At 52.5% G+C, this 16393-nt stretch overlaps 8 protein-coding genes across 8 annotated transcripts; 4 read left to right on the forward strand and 4 right to left on the reverse strand.

Annotated features, from left to right (window-relative positions):
* Nucleotides 1-113: 113 nt before the first annotated feature.
* EV422DRAFT_571347 (uncharacterized protein) lies at nt 114-761 on the forward strand (the record flags this gene model as incomplete). Its single annotated transcript, XM_053072982.1, has 3 exons — nt 114-317; nt 455-650; nt 724-761. The coding sequence occupies 3 exons, from the start codon at nt 114-116 to the stop codon at nt 759-761; spliced, it is 438 nt and encodes a 145-aa protein (XP_052921791.1).
* A 193-nt stretch (nt 762-954) lies between these two features.
* Nucleotides 955-2217, reverse strand: EV422DRAFT_623102 (uncharacterized protein). Its single transcript, XM_053074210.1, has 2 exons — nt 1706-2217; nt 955-1630 (listed from the first exon to the last, which is right to left on the reverse strand). Exons 1-2 carry the CDS (start codon nt 1926-1928, stop codon nt 1074-1076), a joined length of 780 nt encoding a protein of 259 aa, XP_052921792.1. The 5' UTR covers nt 1929-2217; the 3' UTR covers nt 955-1073.
* A 916-nt stretch (nt 2218-3133) lies between these two features.
* Nucleotides 3134-5205, forward strand: EV422DRAFT_271003 (uncharacterized protein). Its single transcript, XM_053065866.1, has 5 exons — nt 3134-3611; nt 3727-3866; nt 3959-4100; nt 4175-4781; nt 4864-5205. Exons 1-5 carry the CDS (start codon nt 3309-3311, stop codon nt 5169-5171), a joined length of 1500 nt encoding a protein of 499 aa, XP_052921793.1. The 5' UTR covers nt 3134-3308; the 3' UTR covers nt 5172-5205.
* Nucleotides 5206-5359: 154 nt separating this feature from the next.
* On the reverse strand, nt 5360-7776 carry EV422DRAFT_544131 (P-loop containing nucleoside triphosphate hydrolase protein). The gene is made up of 5 exons (XM_053071370.1): nt 7031-7776; nt 6705-6960; nt 6498-6632; nt 5952-6426; nt 5360-5877 (listed from the first exon to the last, which is right to left on the reverse strand). The coding sequence occupies exons 1-5, from the start codon at nt 7652-7654 to the stop codon at nt 5535-5537; spliced, it is 1833 nt and encodes a 610-aa protein (XP_052921794.1). The 5' UTR covers nt 7655-7776; the 3' UTR covers nt 5360-5534.
* A 66-nt stretch (nt 7777-7842) lies between these two features.
* Nucleotides 7843-9143, forward strand: EV422DRAFT_591189 (60S ribosomal protein L21-A). The gene is made up of 5 exons (XM_053073533.1): nt 7843-7956; nt 8058-8083; nt 8234-8393; nt 8640-8833; nt 8909-9143. The coding sequence occupies exons 2-5, from the start codon at nt 8068-8070 to the stop codon at nt 9019-9021; spliced, it is 483 nt and encodes a 160-aa protein (XP_052921795.1). The 5' UTR covers nt 7843-7956; nt 8058-8067; the 3' UTR covers nt 9022-9143.
* Nucleotides 9144-9419: 276 nt separating this feature from the next.
* Nucleotides 9420-11337, reverse strand: EV422DRAFT_571352 (SPX domain-containing protein; the record flags this gene model as incomplete). Its single annotated transcript, XM_053072983.1, has 4 exons — nt 9420-9694; nt 9783-9984; nt 10057-11144; nt 11232-11337. 4 exons carry the CDS (start codon nt 11335-11337, stop codon nt 9420-9422), a joined length of 1671 nt encoding a protein of 556 aa, XP_052921796.1.
* Nucleotides 11338-12078: 741 nt separating this feature from the next.
* On the reverse strand, nt 12079-13090 carry EV422DRAFT_571353 (uncharacterized protein; the record flags this gene model as incomplete). Its single annotated transcript, XM_053072984.1, has 3 exons — nt 12079-12508; nt 12732-12962; nt 13044-13090. The coding sequence occupies 3 exons, from the start codon at nt 13088-13090 to the stop codon at nt 12079-12081; spliced, it is 708 nt and encodes a 235-aa protein (XP_052921797.1).
* Nucleotides 13091-14040: 950 nt separating this feature from the next.
* Nucleotides 14041-16231, forward strand: EV422DRAFT_544147 (uncharacterized protein). Its single transcript, XM_053071371.1, has 3 exons — nt 14041-14348; nt 14419-15201; nt 15269-16231. Exons 1-3 carry the CDS (start codon nt 14247-14249, stop codon nt 15779-15781), a joined length of 1398 nt encoding a protein of 465 aa, XP_052921798.1. The 5' UTR covers nt 14041-14246; the 3' UTR covers nt 15782-16231.
* The last annotated feature ends 162 nt before the right edge of the window (nt 16232-16393 follow it).

Here is a 16393-nt window from a genome sequence, read left to right on the forward strand (position 1 = left end):
AACTTTTCGAACGCCACGTCCCTCCAGAATTTACCCCCACCGAAGTTGAACCAAACACACCCAAATTCACACCCAATTTCCCCTCGACATTACACCACCAACGCAACACCACCATGAACCACAAGCCGAAAAGCGGAGCCGCCCTGGCCGATACCCACTCTGCAACAACGCTCCCCGCCGGGGTCGCCAATTCAGCCTCGATACAGGCTGCACCGTCATATATCACCACAAACGCATACCAGAAGGAATACACAAAGAAAAAGTCGGCGCCGTCGTCGTCTAAGAACGCTAAGAAGGTCGAGGAGCATGTGTCGCATGTGAGTTGGGTCTCATGGATGCGTGCTGCTCGCGAGCGCCAGAGTTCACGAGGAGGCTCGTTTGGGCATGGGTGTGAAAGCCACAAACACCACAGCAGACTGGTTACTGACGGGCCGGCGCATGTGATTCCTCTCAGGTCGACTTCTCCACGTTCGATGATAAGATTCTAAAGCGGTATAAGCGAACGTTCAAGCTGCGGACAAAGTCGTCCAGAGACCGCGACCGAGAAACGCACGAAGAGCTCGTCAAAACGGTCTCGAAACACTTTCATACGCAGGAAGTGAATGAGAACGAATCTATTGCGTTCTTCATATATTCGTTACGAAATCAAGGTGAGGGCCGGGTGTGTCGATGCCCGCTGTCTACCGGCCGCTTTGTTCTGACCATCGCTTATGTTCGTGCCAGGCAACGTATTCAAGTTACCAGCGAAGACGACACTGTAACTTAGCAGTTTTTTGGGCTTCTCAATTCATTGATCGTCTTTTGCTTGTGCATACTTTTATATTCTTGATGAATATGCATTTTTGAACACCTCACGAGCTCTCCACAACCCTGCGCCCCGTCCGCCTAATGTCCTGACCAAGAGTGCTTCTCCTAACTATGTGGCAAAGGAAATATATTTGTGGAATAGTCTATGTATCGTAATATATGGCTAGTAATAGTGTGCGACCAGCGCGACAAATCTTGTGGGCAAATATAGCAGAGTAAGCCATGGACAAGGAAAAGGCGAATAAGCTCATATGAAAACTCAATCTTCACGCCCGAGGCGAGTCAGAGGAGGACCCGTCAGGCGATTGGGCGGAGGGAGTAAGGGTATAAGTCCTAGACATGGTGGGAGGAGGAGCAATGTAATCCGGAAGCACCTTGGCCTTCCGCTGCTGTGTCGAAGAGGAAGCGACAGACGGCGGTGAAGATGCCCACTCGTTGGACGGGCTGGTGCCAAAGTTGTTGGGAGGTACAGGAGAAGAGTGACGGTTGATGTCTTCTTCGTACGAGTAACGAGCCGGCGCCTGCGCCTGCTCAAAGTGAAAAGAACCGTTCAATGGCGACCCTTCGCCGTCGGCCATCCCACCCATAGTGCGGTCCGTGAGAATCTGCATAGCGCGACCAAACGCCAGGTTCCACTCCTGATAGTCCGTCGAGGAAGAGCAGCTGAAGCGGTAGTCGTAGGGCTTGACATTGCAGTGAATGGCAAAGTTACAGGCAGATCGGAGCTGGGTCTCGTCGGAGATCGACTGAATGTCGGAGAACTGTACGAAAGTTGGGGAAGCGGTTGCCGTTTTGGAGTCCAGTACGATAAGCAACGGGGTGCCTGGGAAAACGGGAAAGGACAATATGAGCAAATATTCTGGGTTCTGCCTCGATGACCTCTTGCCCAGAAACCTACCCTTAACGGCCGCGCAAGCGATATGGCCCAAGCAAAACATGCCTTTAGCGTCCATTCCCTTGGTAGGGTTGATCTTGAAAACAGAGGAGAGCACCAGGTGCATGTCCTCCACGGTCAAAGGGGCGCACAGAACGACATACTTCTTCGAAGGCGCAAGGGGCGAGCGCTTGAGCTGTAAGTGTCCGCTCTTGAGAATGCACGGGTACTGTTGTCGTTCGGTCATTCTGCTGAGTTTCCCACGAAAACTGAATTCCGCAAATGGTCGTGGTAAGTATGGCGAAAGGAAGTCGAAATGCAATAGGGTTAGCGGATGGCGAGGTTAGGGCTCTATATAGCTGTCGAAACTTTCCGCCGAAAGCAAAGTAGTTCGTCCTAATGACCGCAGTGTCTGATGAGAGGGGGGCTGGCAATAAAAGGTCGTTGGTTCATCAACCTTCCAGTTTTTCCTTGGACCCTTGCAAACTTTGAGGCCTGTCGGTGTCGTTTGTGCTCTGTGGGTGTTGGCTCTTAGCTCACGCGCCGCAAATTTTACCTCATTTTTTCCTCGCAACTAGACACAGCAGACACAACTATATTTAACGTTGTACTGTAGGTGCGGGATAGTACTGTAGTACCGAATCTATAAATTGTTGCTGGATCGTGAAAGAAAGCCTCGTTTTTAACCCTGTCTCGGAGATTGGGTCCACGACAGCGTCCATGGTTCGCTCGCACTCGCACTGCAGGATTAGCAGCGAGTCGCCGGCGACTGCGGCCGAGCGTGCGCGGAGCGCGGCTCGATGACATTCTCCGATATCCTACCAATTCTTTCGACGGAGCACTGGGGTAAATGCGGACGACTGACGGCTATAGCTTTTCCCATACTGACGCAGGCAGGCAGTTTCACCACAAGCGCGAGATGGCAGGTCATTCGACGGAATACAACGGCCGCCGCTGACATGTGCGTGCCAGCTTCAAAACTCCATGCTGGAGTGCTTCTCGGTTTCATTTCCATGGCGGGAATGAGTGCTGAGTTCAATAATCTAGGCAAAACACACGCTTCGCTCTGTTCCTACGTAGTGTTCACCACCGACCCCGCCAAAGGATTGGCGTGCACACTACGTAGCCTATTTTTTCAGCTTTGTCGACATCTCTTCCATTTCTGTGAACCGAGGTATAAAGGATCTCATAAAGCTCAGAAATAACGCTGGCAGGGCCAGTGTCGTTATGCGACTCCTGGGTCTGAGGAGTTAAAACTCCGATCAATGCCGTCTATTCGCCATGTAAAGGTCAGTCCGATCCGGACACCGTCATTCCACGGAGAAGCTGCGGCAGTTCTTGCGTAGCTGGCATAAAAGGCAGAGTTAAAGGTGTTGCGCTCGGCCTGTGTTTGGCGGTAGTTATTGACAGGAGGACGCGCTGTCACATGTGACGTAATGGTCGGAAGAGGGGTCTGGCACGGAACTCGTGATAACTTCATGAAAAGCCAATCGGTTCACATATGCCTGCCTGTCCTCCACTTTCAACAGCAATAGTATCTGAACACTACTCTGAAATCCTCGTGCATACCTGCACCATCTTGTAAAATCTTGGAAATACCTGCATTCAATAGCATACCCCAGCAAAGATGGTCAACATCTCCATCCACCCACTGGCGCCCGCCACGTCCCTCGTAACCGGCTTCAACAACGTCGGAGCATGGGCCATCGAGGGCGTCGTCCGTCTCTCGACCGGTTCTCACCCGAGCGAGGAGAACAACGATGCTCCGGACTCTGAGAACCACCCTGCGTCGTTCACGGCAACTAGCATCAAGATCGCGTTGAATGTGTCAGCTGGCACCAGTGTGGGCACTAGGAGCGAGAGCAATCTGATGGCTGCGCTTGGGAGCTCTGGTAGTCGGGATGCGAAGTGGAATGGGATCGTTCATATGGTACGTTTTCGATGGGCGACATTCGTTGTTGAAACACCTGGGGATTGAGCCATACAGTATTTATGCTGGTGGTCCTCTGTTGAAAGCGTTTTCCTGATATTCTGGCATTTTGCAGAACAAGGACCTGGAGCTTGTTCCCCAAACCAGTCACGGTGCCAACGGAGTGATTCTGAAGAAGAACGAGGTTGTAGATTTGCCGTTCCGTTTCGAATTTGGTCGAGGGCTTCCACCAAGCTCAGAGGTCGAGCGCGGAAGGTGCGTTCGAGCGTGAAACCTAATGGTATCAAATTGGGGCCATTCATACTGCAGTCCAACTAAGTGCCTAAGGGCTTTCTCATCCCTTGCAGGTACAGGGCGTTCTCTCGATACCGTTTGAATGTTGCCATCCACGGCCGTCCTCACGGGCTGAGGAACGCTTTCGAACCGCGGTCGCTGACTCTGGACTACGATGTTCCCGTTTCATTTTATGATGTTGGACAAGTCAAAAAGGTATGTTATATCATTATCTTTGTGGGCCAGACGGAGATAATAGAATGATTTGTTGATCCACAATTTCTCCTCAGCTGTTGGAACCGAAGCCGGAGACCTGGGAGGGCAGCACAGAGGAGCTTGACTGGTCCATCACTCTCGGCTCCGTTCTGTTCCCCCCCAACGAATTCACCAAAATCTTCCTGAAAGCCTCCCTCCGCAATCGCGAGGATGCCGGTGCCCATACCCTCGCGACCTCCCCGACCACACAAGCCGCCTTCAACCATACAGCCGGCAGCCGCCGCGTGGATCCCGTCCCTTTCATCCGCCGCGCGACCTTCCAGCTTGTGGAGGATGGCCAAATCCAGGCGTTTCAGGTTGCTCAGACGCCCGTTGGGGCACAGAACTTCCAGCGCCGAGGCGGGTTCGACCTTAACCTGCGTCGCAAGAGCGCTGCCGACAAGGTTCTCATTGATAGGGACGTAGGCGGTGGACGCATCGAGATCATGGCGTTCGAGGTGGATGGAGATAACCTGAAGGAAGGTCATGAGTTTGTCTTACAGCTGCCGCCATTGGCGCCTGCTTTGCCGACACCGGGCAGTAAGATGGCTGGCGTAGCTTCAATCGACCGGAGAATGTCGACTGGAGGCACCACCGGCAAGGCGAGCACTGAGGTGCAGGTGAACCCCTCTGGAAACTGGGGTATGTTGTGATTATATTTCGATTCGGAATCTGTTCTCATAATAATGTGCTCATTGCTACGCTATTTTCTCCCCAAAATAAGGTACCTTCCAAGTGAGCCACATCGCGCGCATCACCATCGAAGTAGCCGACGGCCACACCGTTCTATGGGAGACCCCCGTCACAGTTGCCTCCGCCACCGCCGAGCAAGCTCGTACGCTAGCTGCAGCCTACCCCGACTACACCTCGCTAGACGAAAGCGTTGCCAACTCCGTGAGCGCATCCAATGCCAATCTGGAGGAAGCTTCACGCGGGTTGTTGCTCAAGGCTGCTGAGATGGTCAACTCGGTCGTTCGGCCCGATGTGCCATGCGTTAGAGTTGATAGTGAGGCGGCTGTTGCGGCTCATTAGTGGACTAGGGAGGGTGTTATTTGTTCTGGCTTTTGGAAACACTATAGGCTCGGATTTGCAGCACGAGTCAGAATCGTTGCGTCTTTGGTTGGATATGGGAACTTTGAAATGCTGTCATATGCTGAACATCCGCTCTGTATGAAATATCCTCTGTCAAATTACATTCGTGGATAGTAAAGCTTGTCGCCCACTTTTCCTTTAGTTCTTCTATCAACCTGAACTCGCCGTACAACAGGAGGTGAATGTCTCAAGATGACCCTTTCCGAGCTCATAAGCGGGGAATTTTGCTCGCACATGCGGCATACGTTTTTTAACACGCCATGATCGACAAGTATGATACAAGGAACAAACATATACCAAACATTACGACGAATCTACAGGTATCACTTTCCCCTTTTGATTGATATGAGCCACTCCTTTCGCCCACTCGCTGACACGCCGCCCAACATTGGGCACCTCGGGCAGTGAAGGCGGCCGCACCTTCAGGGCCCCAGAGGCGTTTGCATAAGCCTTTTTGAAAGCGATCTTGAGCTTTGCCCATGGTGATCGTTTATTCTCCATGGGCGATGTTTCGGCGTCGACTCCGGTGGACCTCCGCATAGACGTGCCGGCATCCTTCTTGCTTGTTGGATGGAAACTGGGGTCGGTGAAGGAAGAAGCGAGCATAGAGCGGAGATGGGATATCTCGGATTCCAGAGCCAGGATTCTATGAAATCGGATCATTAGCTTCGGAACTTGCTTGGCAATGAACATGTCTTCGTACCGAAGGCATAAACATACCTGAGAGACTGCATATCGATGTTGACGGTAGCCCGCAGCTTGACCTTCTTCGCCCTTTCCGCAAAGCGAAGGGTGCTCATCGTCTCCTCATAGCAACTTCCAGCCGGACTTATACATGCAATCATGACCGTCAAAGCATTTCCGCCCAGCGAGTCGGATAACAAGTACGTCAACTTGCTATCCCTGTACGAGACGTGGTTACTCGCTCGCGTAGGCGCCGAGAGCGCGGAGATGACATTCCCGAGGCTGAGCAGCGACTGATTGATGCTGCCCCCTTCTTTTAACCGTGTCCCAACGGCGCCGGTGTCTTTCGCCCGTTCTGATCCTGCCAAGTCAACAAGGTGGATTTTCGACCGTTTGCGGGCGCCGATGTCCTCTGGGAGGGTGCCTCCTCGCCTTCGTTGGATTTGCTCGATGATGAGCGTGAAGACGGCGTGGGAGCGTGATGAGGCTTCGTTCATGTTTGTCTCCCCGACTAGCGTTGCAGTACATATGAGTTGCGGAGTTGCGGTTTTCCTTCGATTTTCAACATGGTTGAAGGCATACCTGTGCGCCTTTTAGCCCCGACTTGTGCCACCCGGACGTAGTCCTCGATATCTACAACCTCACGCTCTGTCAGGCCCTGCACATACAGCTCACGCCCGGAAAGCGAGTCCGGATCCATGCGAATTCGAAGATCCGCTGAGTAAACACCAAGATACAGTTTAGGTGAACGATCGACAGTAATGAGCGAAGTCTGCGATTTCTGCCTACCTTGCCCGTCCTTATCGCAAAGCAAGTCAGTCAGAGTCTCCTGGTAGATCTCAAGATACGTCGCTTTGACGCAAAACGAGGTGACATCTTCCGACTTGCTCGAGGCTTCCTCCTCGTTGGTTCTTCGGATGTGGTCCACGATGTCTGCAGCGACCCGGAGCATGATTCCGCGTTGTTCGGGTGCGGATGGAGGAGGATCTAATGGAGTGGGTTTGTATCCCTCCATGGTGTATGTCTTCCCACTAGCGGTTTGACCCTATCGCACAAACGAGACCAAGATCAATGCTTGAGACAGAGTTCTGCAGCTAAAAGTTCCGTCCACTCACATATGCGAAGACGCATCCATTGTAACCCTCAAGACACTTTTCCACCAACCCCTTCACCATCCTCTCATATACACAAGTGGTATCGTCCTGATCTGCAAACACAGCGTCGAAAGCAAATTCCTTACTTCCACGCCTCCCAGACGGATCCGCTATTCCCAGGGAATCCGGCTGTGATGTCCCGATGCTGATGCATGGCTCTTTTGCCAAAGGATTGGTGGGTGCAGGCGGTTGGACCGATGGGGTTGGAGATGGCGATGGTGCAATTGACGCCGCAGTCGACACTCTGCGTGATGTTGGAGTTTTGGGGCCCCTTGTTCCTGTGCATGACTGCGAAACCTGGCGCGCTGATCGATGGGGCTTCAGATTGGGGAGTGGACGGACCCGTACAGCAACCTGTATCCGCTGGGATTCTAATGGAGGCAGATGCACTTTGGGTGCAGGCGGGCTCAGAATGCTGGGCTCCGCAGCGGGTGCAGTGTTCTTCTTTTGTGAGGCTGCATCCGCCGAGCTGGCCTTCCATTGCGATGCACCAACCGGGGCATCTAACCCAATTGATCTGGTGGCCGGTGTGATCTTATTGCTAAAACCTGGTTCCCGCACCCTTCCTTCCGTTATAGCAGACATAGCGTTTTCGTGTTTCTCTCACGGTATTCCCACTATCAATGCTCTCTTATCAGAGGGTAGAATATGGCCACACTGCTCACGATTCCGAGGGGGCGAATCTCCGACATAAACGTAACGCGCACGCAAGCCACCTTTGCGCCACTCGGCGCCACACCGATTCAAGCATGCACGTGACCGTCCCAGACGAACTGGAATGGGAAAGGCGGAAACGGCTTGGGCTTAACATTTCGCCAACGACGCATTCCAATAGCTGAGATCCACCTCGGCTGCGAATTAAACTGTTGCTAGTCCTTCCTCAACAGGTGAGTATTTTGCCCTGGGCGGAGACGTCACTGGCAAACTTTTTCAGTCGAGGCATTCGCATTCCTGGGACTAACTTTGATTGTTGATTATCTATCTACAGAACAGCGACCATGCCCCACTCCTTCGGTAAGTAATCGAAAAAGCCAGGAAAAGGGCGCCGGAAAGTGTACTTGCGGAAGATATGCGAAAAATTATGGAGGAGACGAATTCGGGTCAAGTTCTACCACACAAATTGAAGCCGAACTCTGATCTCGGCGTATTTGTAAATTCCTACAGGTCTCCGGGCTCGTACCCGCCACTTGTTCTCTCGCAACTTCCGTGAAAAGGGTTCCATCCCCCTTTCCACCTACCTGAAGTCCTACAAGGTCGGCGACATTGTGGACATCAAGGCTAACGGTGCCGTTCACAAGGGTATGCCCCACAAGTTCTACCACGGGTATGTGTTAGGCAGGACAGCAGAGTGTGGGCGTGGAGGATGGAGGATGTGGGGTTGGAGTGGGAAGGGGAGATTTAGATGAAGTTAGAGGAGTTACGGACGATTTGAGTAGAGCAGACTATGGATTCGGAAGCTTCTTGGAGGATGGAGGAGGGAGTGGGAGAGGGGCTGAGGACTGCTGGGAACAACTTGGGGGGATGACTGCCGACACAATTCTCTGATCGAACCCGTCTCGCCGATTTCCAGAAAGACCGGCATCATCTACAACGTTACCAAGTCCGCCGTCGGCATCATCGTCCACAAGCAGGTCGGCAACAGGTACATCGAGAAGCGTGTCAACATCCGTGTCGAGCACATCAAGCACTCGAACTGCCGTCTGGATTTCCTGCGTCGTGTCAAGGCTAACGCCGCTGCCAAGAAGGAGGCCAAGGAGAAGGGTGGTACGTACAGTGGATATACTTCCGGTTTGAACAGGTTCGTGAGTATATTCAATCGGCTCATTTATGTTGCCACAGTTTCCTTCAACCTGAAGCGTCAGCCCGTCGGACCCGTCAAGGCCCACCACGTCTCGACTAAGAACAACGCCCCCACCACGATCACCCCCGTTCCCTACGAAGCTTTGGTTTAAAAGAAGCGTTCTGATCATGTTGTACATACGGTAGTGGGGAAGGCTCCTGTTAATTTCATATTCTTGCGGCAATTCGCTTCAAATATGATGTTCTGGGTTCTTCGGCATCACCTGCTGTTCATTCGCACAAGTGTGTGTTAACTGGGGAGGCGCGACGGCTCACAATTTCGTGGCCGCCATATTTACATTTTTATTTACAACAGCTTTCCCGAGGATCCCTCTTGATGAGCAGGAGAGAGGGGGCTTTCGGGAGGGAGGAGGGAGGGTTATATACAGCTATCTTGCATTAAGGGGTAGTAAAGTATTGGGACCAAACGGGGCATAAACCGGGGGGGGGGGGGGGGGGGGGGTATACGACGCCGCGGAGATCGTAAGGTTAAGGAGTCCATGCATGCCCTTCACATAACGACACACCCTGTGCCATTCCCGGAAGCGCTCGACACGGACGCAACAGACTGCTGCGACCCCCGCCGACCCGTGCGTGGGCGGACGGGGTTGGATGTGGCTGCCGCCGCAGTTGGTGCGGATGGGCTGCTGCTCATGAGCGCCTGTGGTATCCCGTTCGGAAACAGGGTAGCGAGCTCCTCGGTGGCGCGCTCGCGTCCGTTCTCGAGGGCCTTTTGTTTGACTTCTTTGGGGAAGTAGAGTTTTAGGAGGTTCATTCTTGCCACGTCTAACGGAACAGGAAAAGAGGGGCGCGGTTTTCCTAAATCAGTTCCTCTGGTCAAGAAAAAAGGGGGTATGAATATAAAAGGACTCACCGAGCTGGTTGGGCGTCGCGTCCTCGATCGCGTTATGTGACCGACACACCGGGCAGTTCTTGACCTCCCGGACCTGCGCCTTGACGAGACACCGAACGCAAAAGACGTGGCCGCAGGTGAGACGGATGGGTTTCCAGGCCACGTCTTGGCAGATCGGGCAGGCGTAGTCGTCGGGTTGGGGGATCACTGTTACCAGTCGTTCCTGCGATTTCGAAACGTTGATCAGCACACCAAATTCGGAGGGTCCATAGCTATAATTGTAGATATGCCATACCTGAATGGAAAAAATAAGGGCCCGTGCAATATTATCCATAAAGAAAGACTGGCCCTGCGAGAACCGACTAAACTCCTCGCTAGCGGTCAAATGCGTCCTCTTATCATGCTTCTTCAGAATCTTCCGCACGGCCATATGATTGATCTCCTCAAACGTCCTCAACGCAAGAATCTCATGATTGATCGCCAAAAATGCTCGCAGCGCCTTCATGGACGCTTCGGCTTTCATCTGATGGCGCATGTTCTCCTGCACGATCTTGGCGAAGGTTAACAGCTGTTGTTTGCTGGAGGGTAATGGCCGGTCTTTGACCCCGTTGACGAGCCAAATTTCGGACTGGAGGTAGGCGGAGAGGAGCGTGCGCCAGGCGTACATGTCTTTGCTGTAGGGCGAGGAGGCGCTGGCGAGGTAGCGGGAGAGGGTTTCGAGGTTTTCGTTGAAATTTGAGCGTTGGGTATTTTCAAAGACGGTGATTTCGGTGACGGCGGAAGAGATGTCGGAAAAGAATTGTTGGTCGGCTTCGAGGAAGAGTTTGAGGACGTTGTTGCCAGCGTCTTCTGCTGATGACGAAGTTTGGGGGGTGGAGATGATGTCGTCGACGTCCAGAATGATGTCCTCCGTTGGGGATGGAATGCTGCTGCTGCTGCCGCCGTCGGTAGCCGGGGCAGAAACCGCCCCTGCGGCGGCGGTGGCGGCTTGCGAAAACAACGACTGACCCGCCTGCTTGCCCTTATCCTCCTTTGCAGTTTTTGAAAGCAGGCCCTTCAAGGAGATATGTGACTTTGATCGGATCTTGATCCGCAATGACCTCGATCCCCCAGCTTTCGATTTCCCCGACTCTTGAACCTCTATCTGAACACCCTTCTTCTGATCCGATAAGGAAAGCACGGGGGCGTCGGGGTTGGCTTCTACACTCAGACCGGCATTATGAGCTTCGTCGTCCCCAGCAATGTTGATGATTATGAACGGCTCGAGGTTTCCCGAGCTGCCTTCCAGAAAGTACTCGACTGTGCATAACCGCGGTCCCGAAGGAGTCGATATCACTGTCCCTTTTGAATTGTCTCCCACCGAGATACCCTTTTCCTCCAATTCTGCCCATCGAAAAAATGGTGCATAGAGATCTCAAGTGAGTTCAAAAGGTTCTCGAGGCTCCCTGAGTTCCAGTCCTCCCACCATACCTTTAACGATACTCCGAATAGTCTTCTTCAACGCCTTGTACTGAAAGGCCGGCCACTCCGGCGGGAGGTCTCGGTAGGCCTCGCTGTATTGTTTAGCAAACTTCATAACCGGGCGTACACTGGGGGCTACCCCGCAAGCCGTCCGGGAGTGTATGTGGAGTGTTCAAACGTGAGGGTTTTGGGTATGAGGTGCCTATTGCTGCCGGGCGTGGGAATATCCACCGTTTCCTGCGTCGAAACTTGGAGGGGAGAACTGACGGAATGCCGCAGTTTCTTTTGCCTTCTGTCGTATGGCGATTGCTGTCCGAGTTGCGGTTGTGCTCTGCGGCTCCGAGTTGCTTATATATGGATGCGAGACCTGGTTCCGTAGGTCGACTGTGTTGCCTGTTGGGAGCTGTGAATTTGAAAGACCGCCTGTGGTTGTGCTGAAGTGACTTTTCATCCCTGTGGAGCCTGCGGTTTGGCGTCGGTGATTATTTACGCTGCGCTTGCTCACGCGACTCCCACGCACTCCGAACTGCCTCCGAACCCCCGCAAACTCGCTGTAACAACGGGCTCCAAGACTGTTTGCTTTCCACACATGGGAAGTTTCCAAGGCGACCAACTTGTACTGCAGTGCATCCATCGAATCAATGAAATGTGGAGCTGTCGAAGCGACGGGGCGCACCGCCGCGGCCAAATGTCTCGGACAGAGGGGTCCAATCTCGGCTTCTTTCCCGCATTGGGTTCCCTGACGCTTTCCGGTTTTGAACACGTACGCGCAGTTAGTCATAAGTTCTCAGATATCGTTCAGTGTATATTGAAAACACACAGGAAGGCTTTTTTTTTCGACAGCTGTCCATCCATCTCATCTGTAGGAAGATACCACCGCCTGTGTGGCCGCCTCGATCTCGGATCGATGTGCGGTGAAGAACTCCTGTAAGAACCGATATATCAAGTTCCCTTGTTCCATATTGGCCAGACCTGCGACATTCATTTTGCCACTGTTAAAGCACGATACGGATATGTCCTTGCAAGTGCATGCTTGTTTGTTCTGCACCGAGCATCTGCCCTGTTTCTCCGGATCGTCCCGGGTCGCCTCTTTGTAGTGATAGCGCAGGTTTACACCTGCGTTATCGTATGGCTCAAGGCGACTGTAAAAGCCGTTGTCGAGGAAGCAGCGATGCAATTTATCGCGATTGATGCGGAACGGTGCTTGGAAGAACGTGTTGATCATGTGGACCTGAAAGGATGTCTCGGGAAGAGGCGCGGCGGGCCCCCACGTTGACGGCAGCGCACTAAAAGGATGTATTAGTACCCCTTATTCGACGAGGTACTTCCGTTGTCGTTCTCCATCAGCTATGAGCTTGCGTGTAGCCAGGACTGTTTTCGCCTTGACGAACGACTCTTTCCCAATGATAGTGTGGCCAAAGTATACATAGCCGAACTTCACGTCAAAATTTCGCCTGTTCGCGTCTCGATCAAAGCGCAATCGCAACACCGCTCAAGGTATAAACCGACTTTTCGCCATCTTGCCATTTTTCGCTGACGAACAGGGGCGTTTTCTGCGCCCGACTAGAGTCTCCTGCGTCGCGTAGCTGATCGGCCAGGCCCGAGATCTGTCCCAAAGGCGTGAGGACGACGTATTCGCTGCCAATGTGAGCCACGTCTGGTGATGATCCGGCAGCCCAGCCGACGATAGTTGGTGATGTACGTATGAGTTTGAGTTCGCGGGTGTTGTGCGTTTGGAGGCTGAAAAGACGAGGATGGTTGCTGAGATCGCACGCCGGCCGCCGCTAATGCTAGTGCAAGCATATTTAAATCCAGCCGTACCTCCACGTCGTTTTCGTTGCCGCTGTCACGTCGTTTGTGGAAGTCATTCCGTGGCGTGCCCCAAATCCGTCCCCGGAAGTGCTAGTCGTAGAAATGGTGTTTGAAATATTGCTGATTTCATGCGCAGATTAAGGCGCACTACTACAGCGCATGGTGTCATGAGAGCTTTCGGTTGGTGGAGAATCGTGTCGGGGGCGCTTTCATGTGTGAGATCTTTGCCTACGTTTTTCGCATGTCAGTCGTATCCGAAGACATTACGTCGATGTGAAGCGAAGTTTCGGTAAGGCAGGTGTTTTAGATACAGTACAATCGTCGGAGTGTCGGGAACGCGAGTGCGTCATTTACTGGTGGAAAATTTTGACAGTATTGACAGTGTCGTATGAAGGTTATGCGTATAAGATTTCGAGCGTAAATAGTCTGGTCGTGAGCTATTTTGTGTCAAATTGAATCTACCGTTCGTCGATAATTCTAAGCGTAGAAATGGTGTTCGAAATATTGCTGATTTCATGCGAAGTTCTGGCGCACTACTACAGCGTCGGCGAACAACCCAGTCCGTCTAGTATACCTAACAACCTCGTAGTTAGTGTATACGAACATAAGTTAAACAACCCGTGTGGAAGGTAGTCCACATCACCTCTTTATTGAGCCGTCAGGGAATCGCAAATGTGCTTTCAAACAACACCAACTTCGTAGAATTCTTCAACGAGAAATTTGCTGCTGTGTAAGGCACTAGAGAGGCAAAGCTATGTATAAAGGCTCGTAAAGTTCTGCACCCCGTCAGTCCAGAAAAAGCATGAAAATCCAGTAGAAGGTTTTCGCGCCCAAAACGCCGCATTCAATGCGGCCGGACATCCGTTAAAGCACGGTACAGGCGTTGGGTGTGGGTCCACGCTTGATGAATGCCTGGGTACGAACCTCGCGGCAAACAATGCAACCTGACATCGGTAGTCCAATGATTGGCGACATGTCTGGAGCTCCGTCTTCTGTCCCGAATACTCGTGGAGCAACAATCCCGCAATATGACAAAAAAGGAAATCAAGCTAAATATTTCTTCTCATATAAACACGGTGCGCCAAACAGCAGTGCCAGTGGTTACGCTGGAATGGCGACTTCCATTCAGCTGCTCGTTGTGTCGTCGACTGCCCAACCTTCCGCCAAAAAATACACTTCGGGCCAAAGAACGAGCTGGTGGGGTGAGCAAAGATGGCAGATGCCAATGCCACACTACCTGATGCATCGGCCGACGGAGATCAAGCTGCTGCAAACTTTTCGGTTTACATGCCAACTATATTATCATATTTAGGGGTAAGTGTTTGGATCTTCAAGTGTGGTCTTCATCGGTGTATAGGAACATATGATTCTAACAACAACCCAGTGCGGGCTTTCCATAGGACTTTGTGTCCTGGTCATCATTACATATCTGCTTATCCATCGGTTCGAACCTAAGGTTGCAAACCGAGTCTCACTGCGCATTGCTGTGTTCTGCTCGCTCTTGGACCTATTGGCGGCTGTTTGGTACTTAGTAGCCACTGCACCTTCCTTAACGGGACCCGATATTTCACTATGCGGATGGTCGATCTTTCTCTACAACATCTTCCAGCTTGCGTCTTTGCTGATGACCGCAGCAATATCCGTCAACCTACTTATCGTTTTTGTATTCAAGAAGCCCCACCGGAGCTACTACGAATACATTTATTATGGGGCGACTTTTGTGATCTCCATCGGCTTCCCGACGGCTTGTATGGCCAGGGGCTATTATGGCTACACTATTAGTGGAGAGTGCTGCTGGTACACGGTTGACGACGATACCTACACGGAGGAGGGCGCTCGCATATGGGAATGGGTCACCCTCTATGGATGGGTCGTAGCGATCTCGGGCTTCTGCTTCCTGACGCTGGTCCTGTTCTACATAAGCGTTAGCCGCCCCTTCAAAAGCGATACCAGTACACTGGAGAATCCGAGTCTTGCCACAAATGGGAAGCACAACAACTTCGGCGAAACGCAACTGGCAATTCGTCGTGTCGTCAGCCGCCTCAAATGGTACTCGGTTGTTCCGTTCGTGTCGCAGATGTTTTCTATCCTCTCGGACCTGGCCCCGCTCAAGGGCGATGCCATGTCGGTCGTTTATTGTATCGCGAATTTCACAGCTGGAGCGCAGGTGAGTCGCTGATACGGATTTCTTCGTCCTTTTACGCTCATGTTGCTCACTGGCAGGTTTTGTATAGGGCGCCATCATGGCAGTGATTTTCTTCACGCTGGACCCAGCCGTTGCATTTGTGCGTGAGAAATTTCGAGGTTACATGGTCTCAAAATATTACCTGAGACAATGCACAGGCGACCACATCGTAGCTACCTCAACAACACCATTTGCTCAATCAGCCGCGATTTATTCACCGGCCGCCGACTCCGGTCCGGATTCATCGAGCTTATCGCATGCAACTTCGGGGGCTTCAGGCACACCGTTCACCGGTGTACCGCCCCCCCGCTGGACGCCAAATTGGATAGCCTACCGCCTAACCGAGACCTGCCTTCTTCGCCCTGATGACGCGGCAAAGTACCTTGAACGAAAGCGGGAGAAGGCGAGAAAGCCTCTCGGGAGTGGGCAGCGGACAAGGTTCGCAAGACAAAGGACAGCCAATGTTGTTTCGTCGGTCACTGGAACTAACGCAGAAGCGGAGCGCCTCATGGATGGCGACGTTGCATTTATGGGCAGCATGGACGCTCTAGCATCTCTGTAAACGTTGTTTGTTTTTTTGTAGTACAATTTATACCCAGACATCATAATTTAACAGTAAAGGATCCCACCGGCCTCCAGGTTTTGGTGAACGGCGATTCGACGGCTGCGAACAACAACGGTGCCAACGCGTTCAACTTTAGGACGTCGGAGCGGACTCGTTGTCACCATAGCACCTTGAGGGTGACACGACTGAAGCCGTAAGGCACCAGACCGGGGCGTTGGTGGCATCGGGGCCGCGGGAAACATCAACAGCGGGACTGGCAATCTCACATTGGGCGGCAATCTCATTTTGAACTCCGATCCCACCACCGGATGAAGGTGGAAGTACCGTTGAATGTTGCGGTGAAGTTGAATACAAACGCGGGCGACTTGCAAGGTAGAGTGCAGAGTACTTTGAATATTCGTTGCCGAGTTGAGGAGCGTAGTCCCGGAGACGACAAGATCACCTGCGCCGCAAGCAGCGACATCGTATCCGGGAAGTACGGAAAAGTTTCCATGTTTGCATTAAAGTCCTACCCCTTTGTGCGAGTACCCCTTTTCCGCAAGCGCGTCTCACGGATATCAACCCCCTTCAACATTTCCACGTACGAGTGCAACGGTCATGGCGTCGTGG

The sequence above is a fragment of the Fimicolochytrium jonesii genome (genome assembly GCF_025526975.1).
Source record: "Fimicolochytrium jonesii strain JEL569 chromosome Unknown EV422scaffold_33, whole genome shotgun sequence".
In the NCBI taxonomy this organism is placed as follows: domain Eukaryota; kingdom Fungi; phylum Chytridiomycota; class Chytridiomycetes; order Spizellomycetales; family Powellomycetaceae; genus Fimicolochytrium; species Fimicolochytrium jonesii.

Coding starts and splice junctions, on each gene's coding strand:
- EV422DRAFT_544131 (XM_053071370.1), bottom strand. CDS start 7,654: ATGTCTGCTATAACGGAAGGAAGGGTGCGGGAACCAGGTTTTAGCAAT. Junction 6,961..7,030: donor ATGGATGCGTCTTCGCATAT/GTGAGTGGACGG, acceptor TTTGTGCGATAG/GGTCAAACCGCTAGTGGGAA. Junction 6,633..6,704: donor TTGCGATAAGGACGGGCAAG/GTAGGCAGAAAT, acceptor GTGTTTACTCAG/CGGATCTTCGAATTCGCATG.
- EV422DRAFT_623102 (XM_053074210.1), bottom strand. CDS start 1,928: ATGACCGAACGACAACAGTACCCGTGCATTCTCAAGAGCGGACACTTA. Junction 1,631..1,705: donor CGCTTGCGCGGCCGTTAAGG/GTAGGTTTCTGG, acceptor CCGTTTTCCCAG/GCACCCCGTTGCTTATCGTA.
- EV422DRAFT_544147 (XM_053071371.1), top strand. CDS start 14,247: ATGGCAGATGCCAATGCCACACTACCTGATGCATCGGCCGACGGAGAT. Junction 14,349..14,418: donor CTATATTATCATATTTAGGG/GTAAGTGTTTGG, acceptor ACAACAACCCAG/TGCGGGCTTTCCATAGGACT. Junction 15,202..15,268: donor ATTTCACAGCTGGAGCGCAG/GTGAGTCGCTGA, acceptor GGTTTTGTATAG/GGCGCCATCATGGCAGTGAT.
- EV422DRAFT_591189 (XM_053073533.1), top strand. Junction 8,394..8,639: donor CCCCACAAGTTCTACCACGG/GTATGTGTTAGG, acceptor GCCGATTTCCAG/AAAGACCGGCATCATCTACA. Junction 8,834..8,908: donor GGAGGCCAAGGAGAAGGGTG/GTACGTACAGTG, acceptor ATGTTGCCACAG/TTTCCTTCAACCTGAAGCGT.
- EV422DRAFT_271003 (XM_053065866.1), top strand. CDS start 3,309: ATGGTCAACATCTCCATCCACCCACTGGCGCCCGCCACGTCCCTCGTA. Junction 3,612..3,726: donor GGAATGGGATCGTTCATATG/GTACGTTTTCGA, acceptor GGCATTTTGCAG/AACAAGGACCTGGAGCTTGT. Junction 3,867..3,958: donor TCAGAGGTCGAGCGCGGAAG/GTGCGTTCGAGC, acceptor CATCCCTTGCAG/GTACAGGGCGTTCTCTCGAT.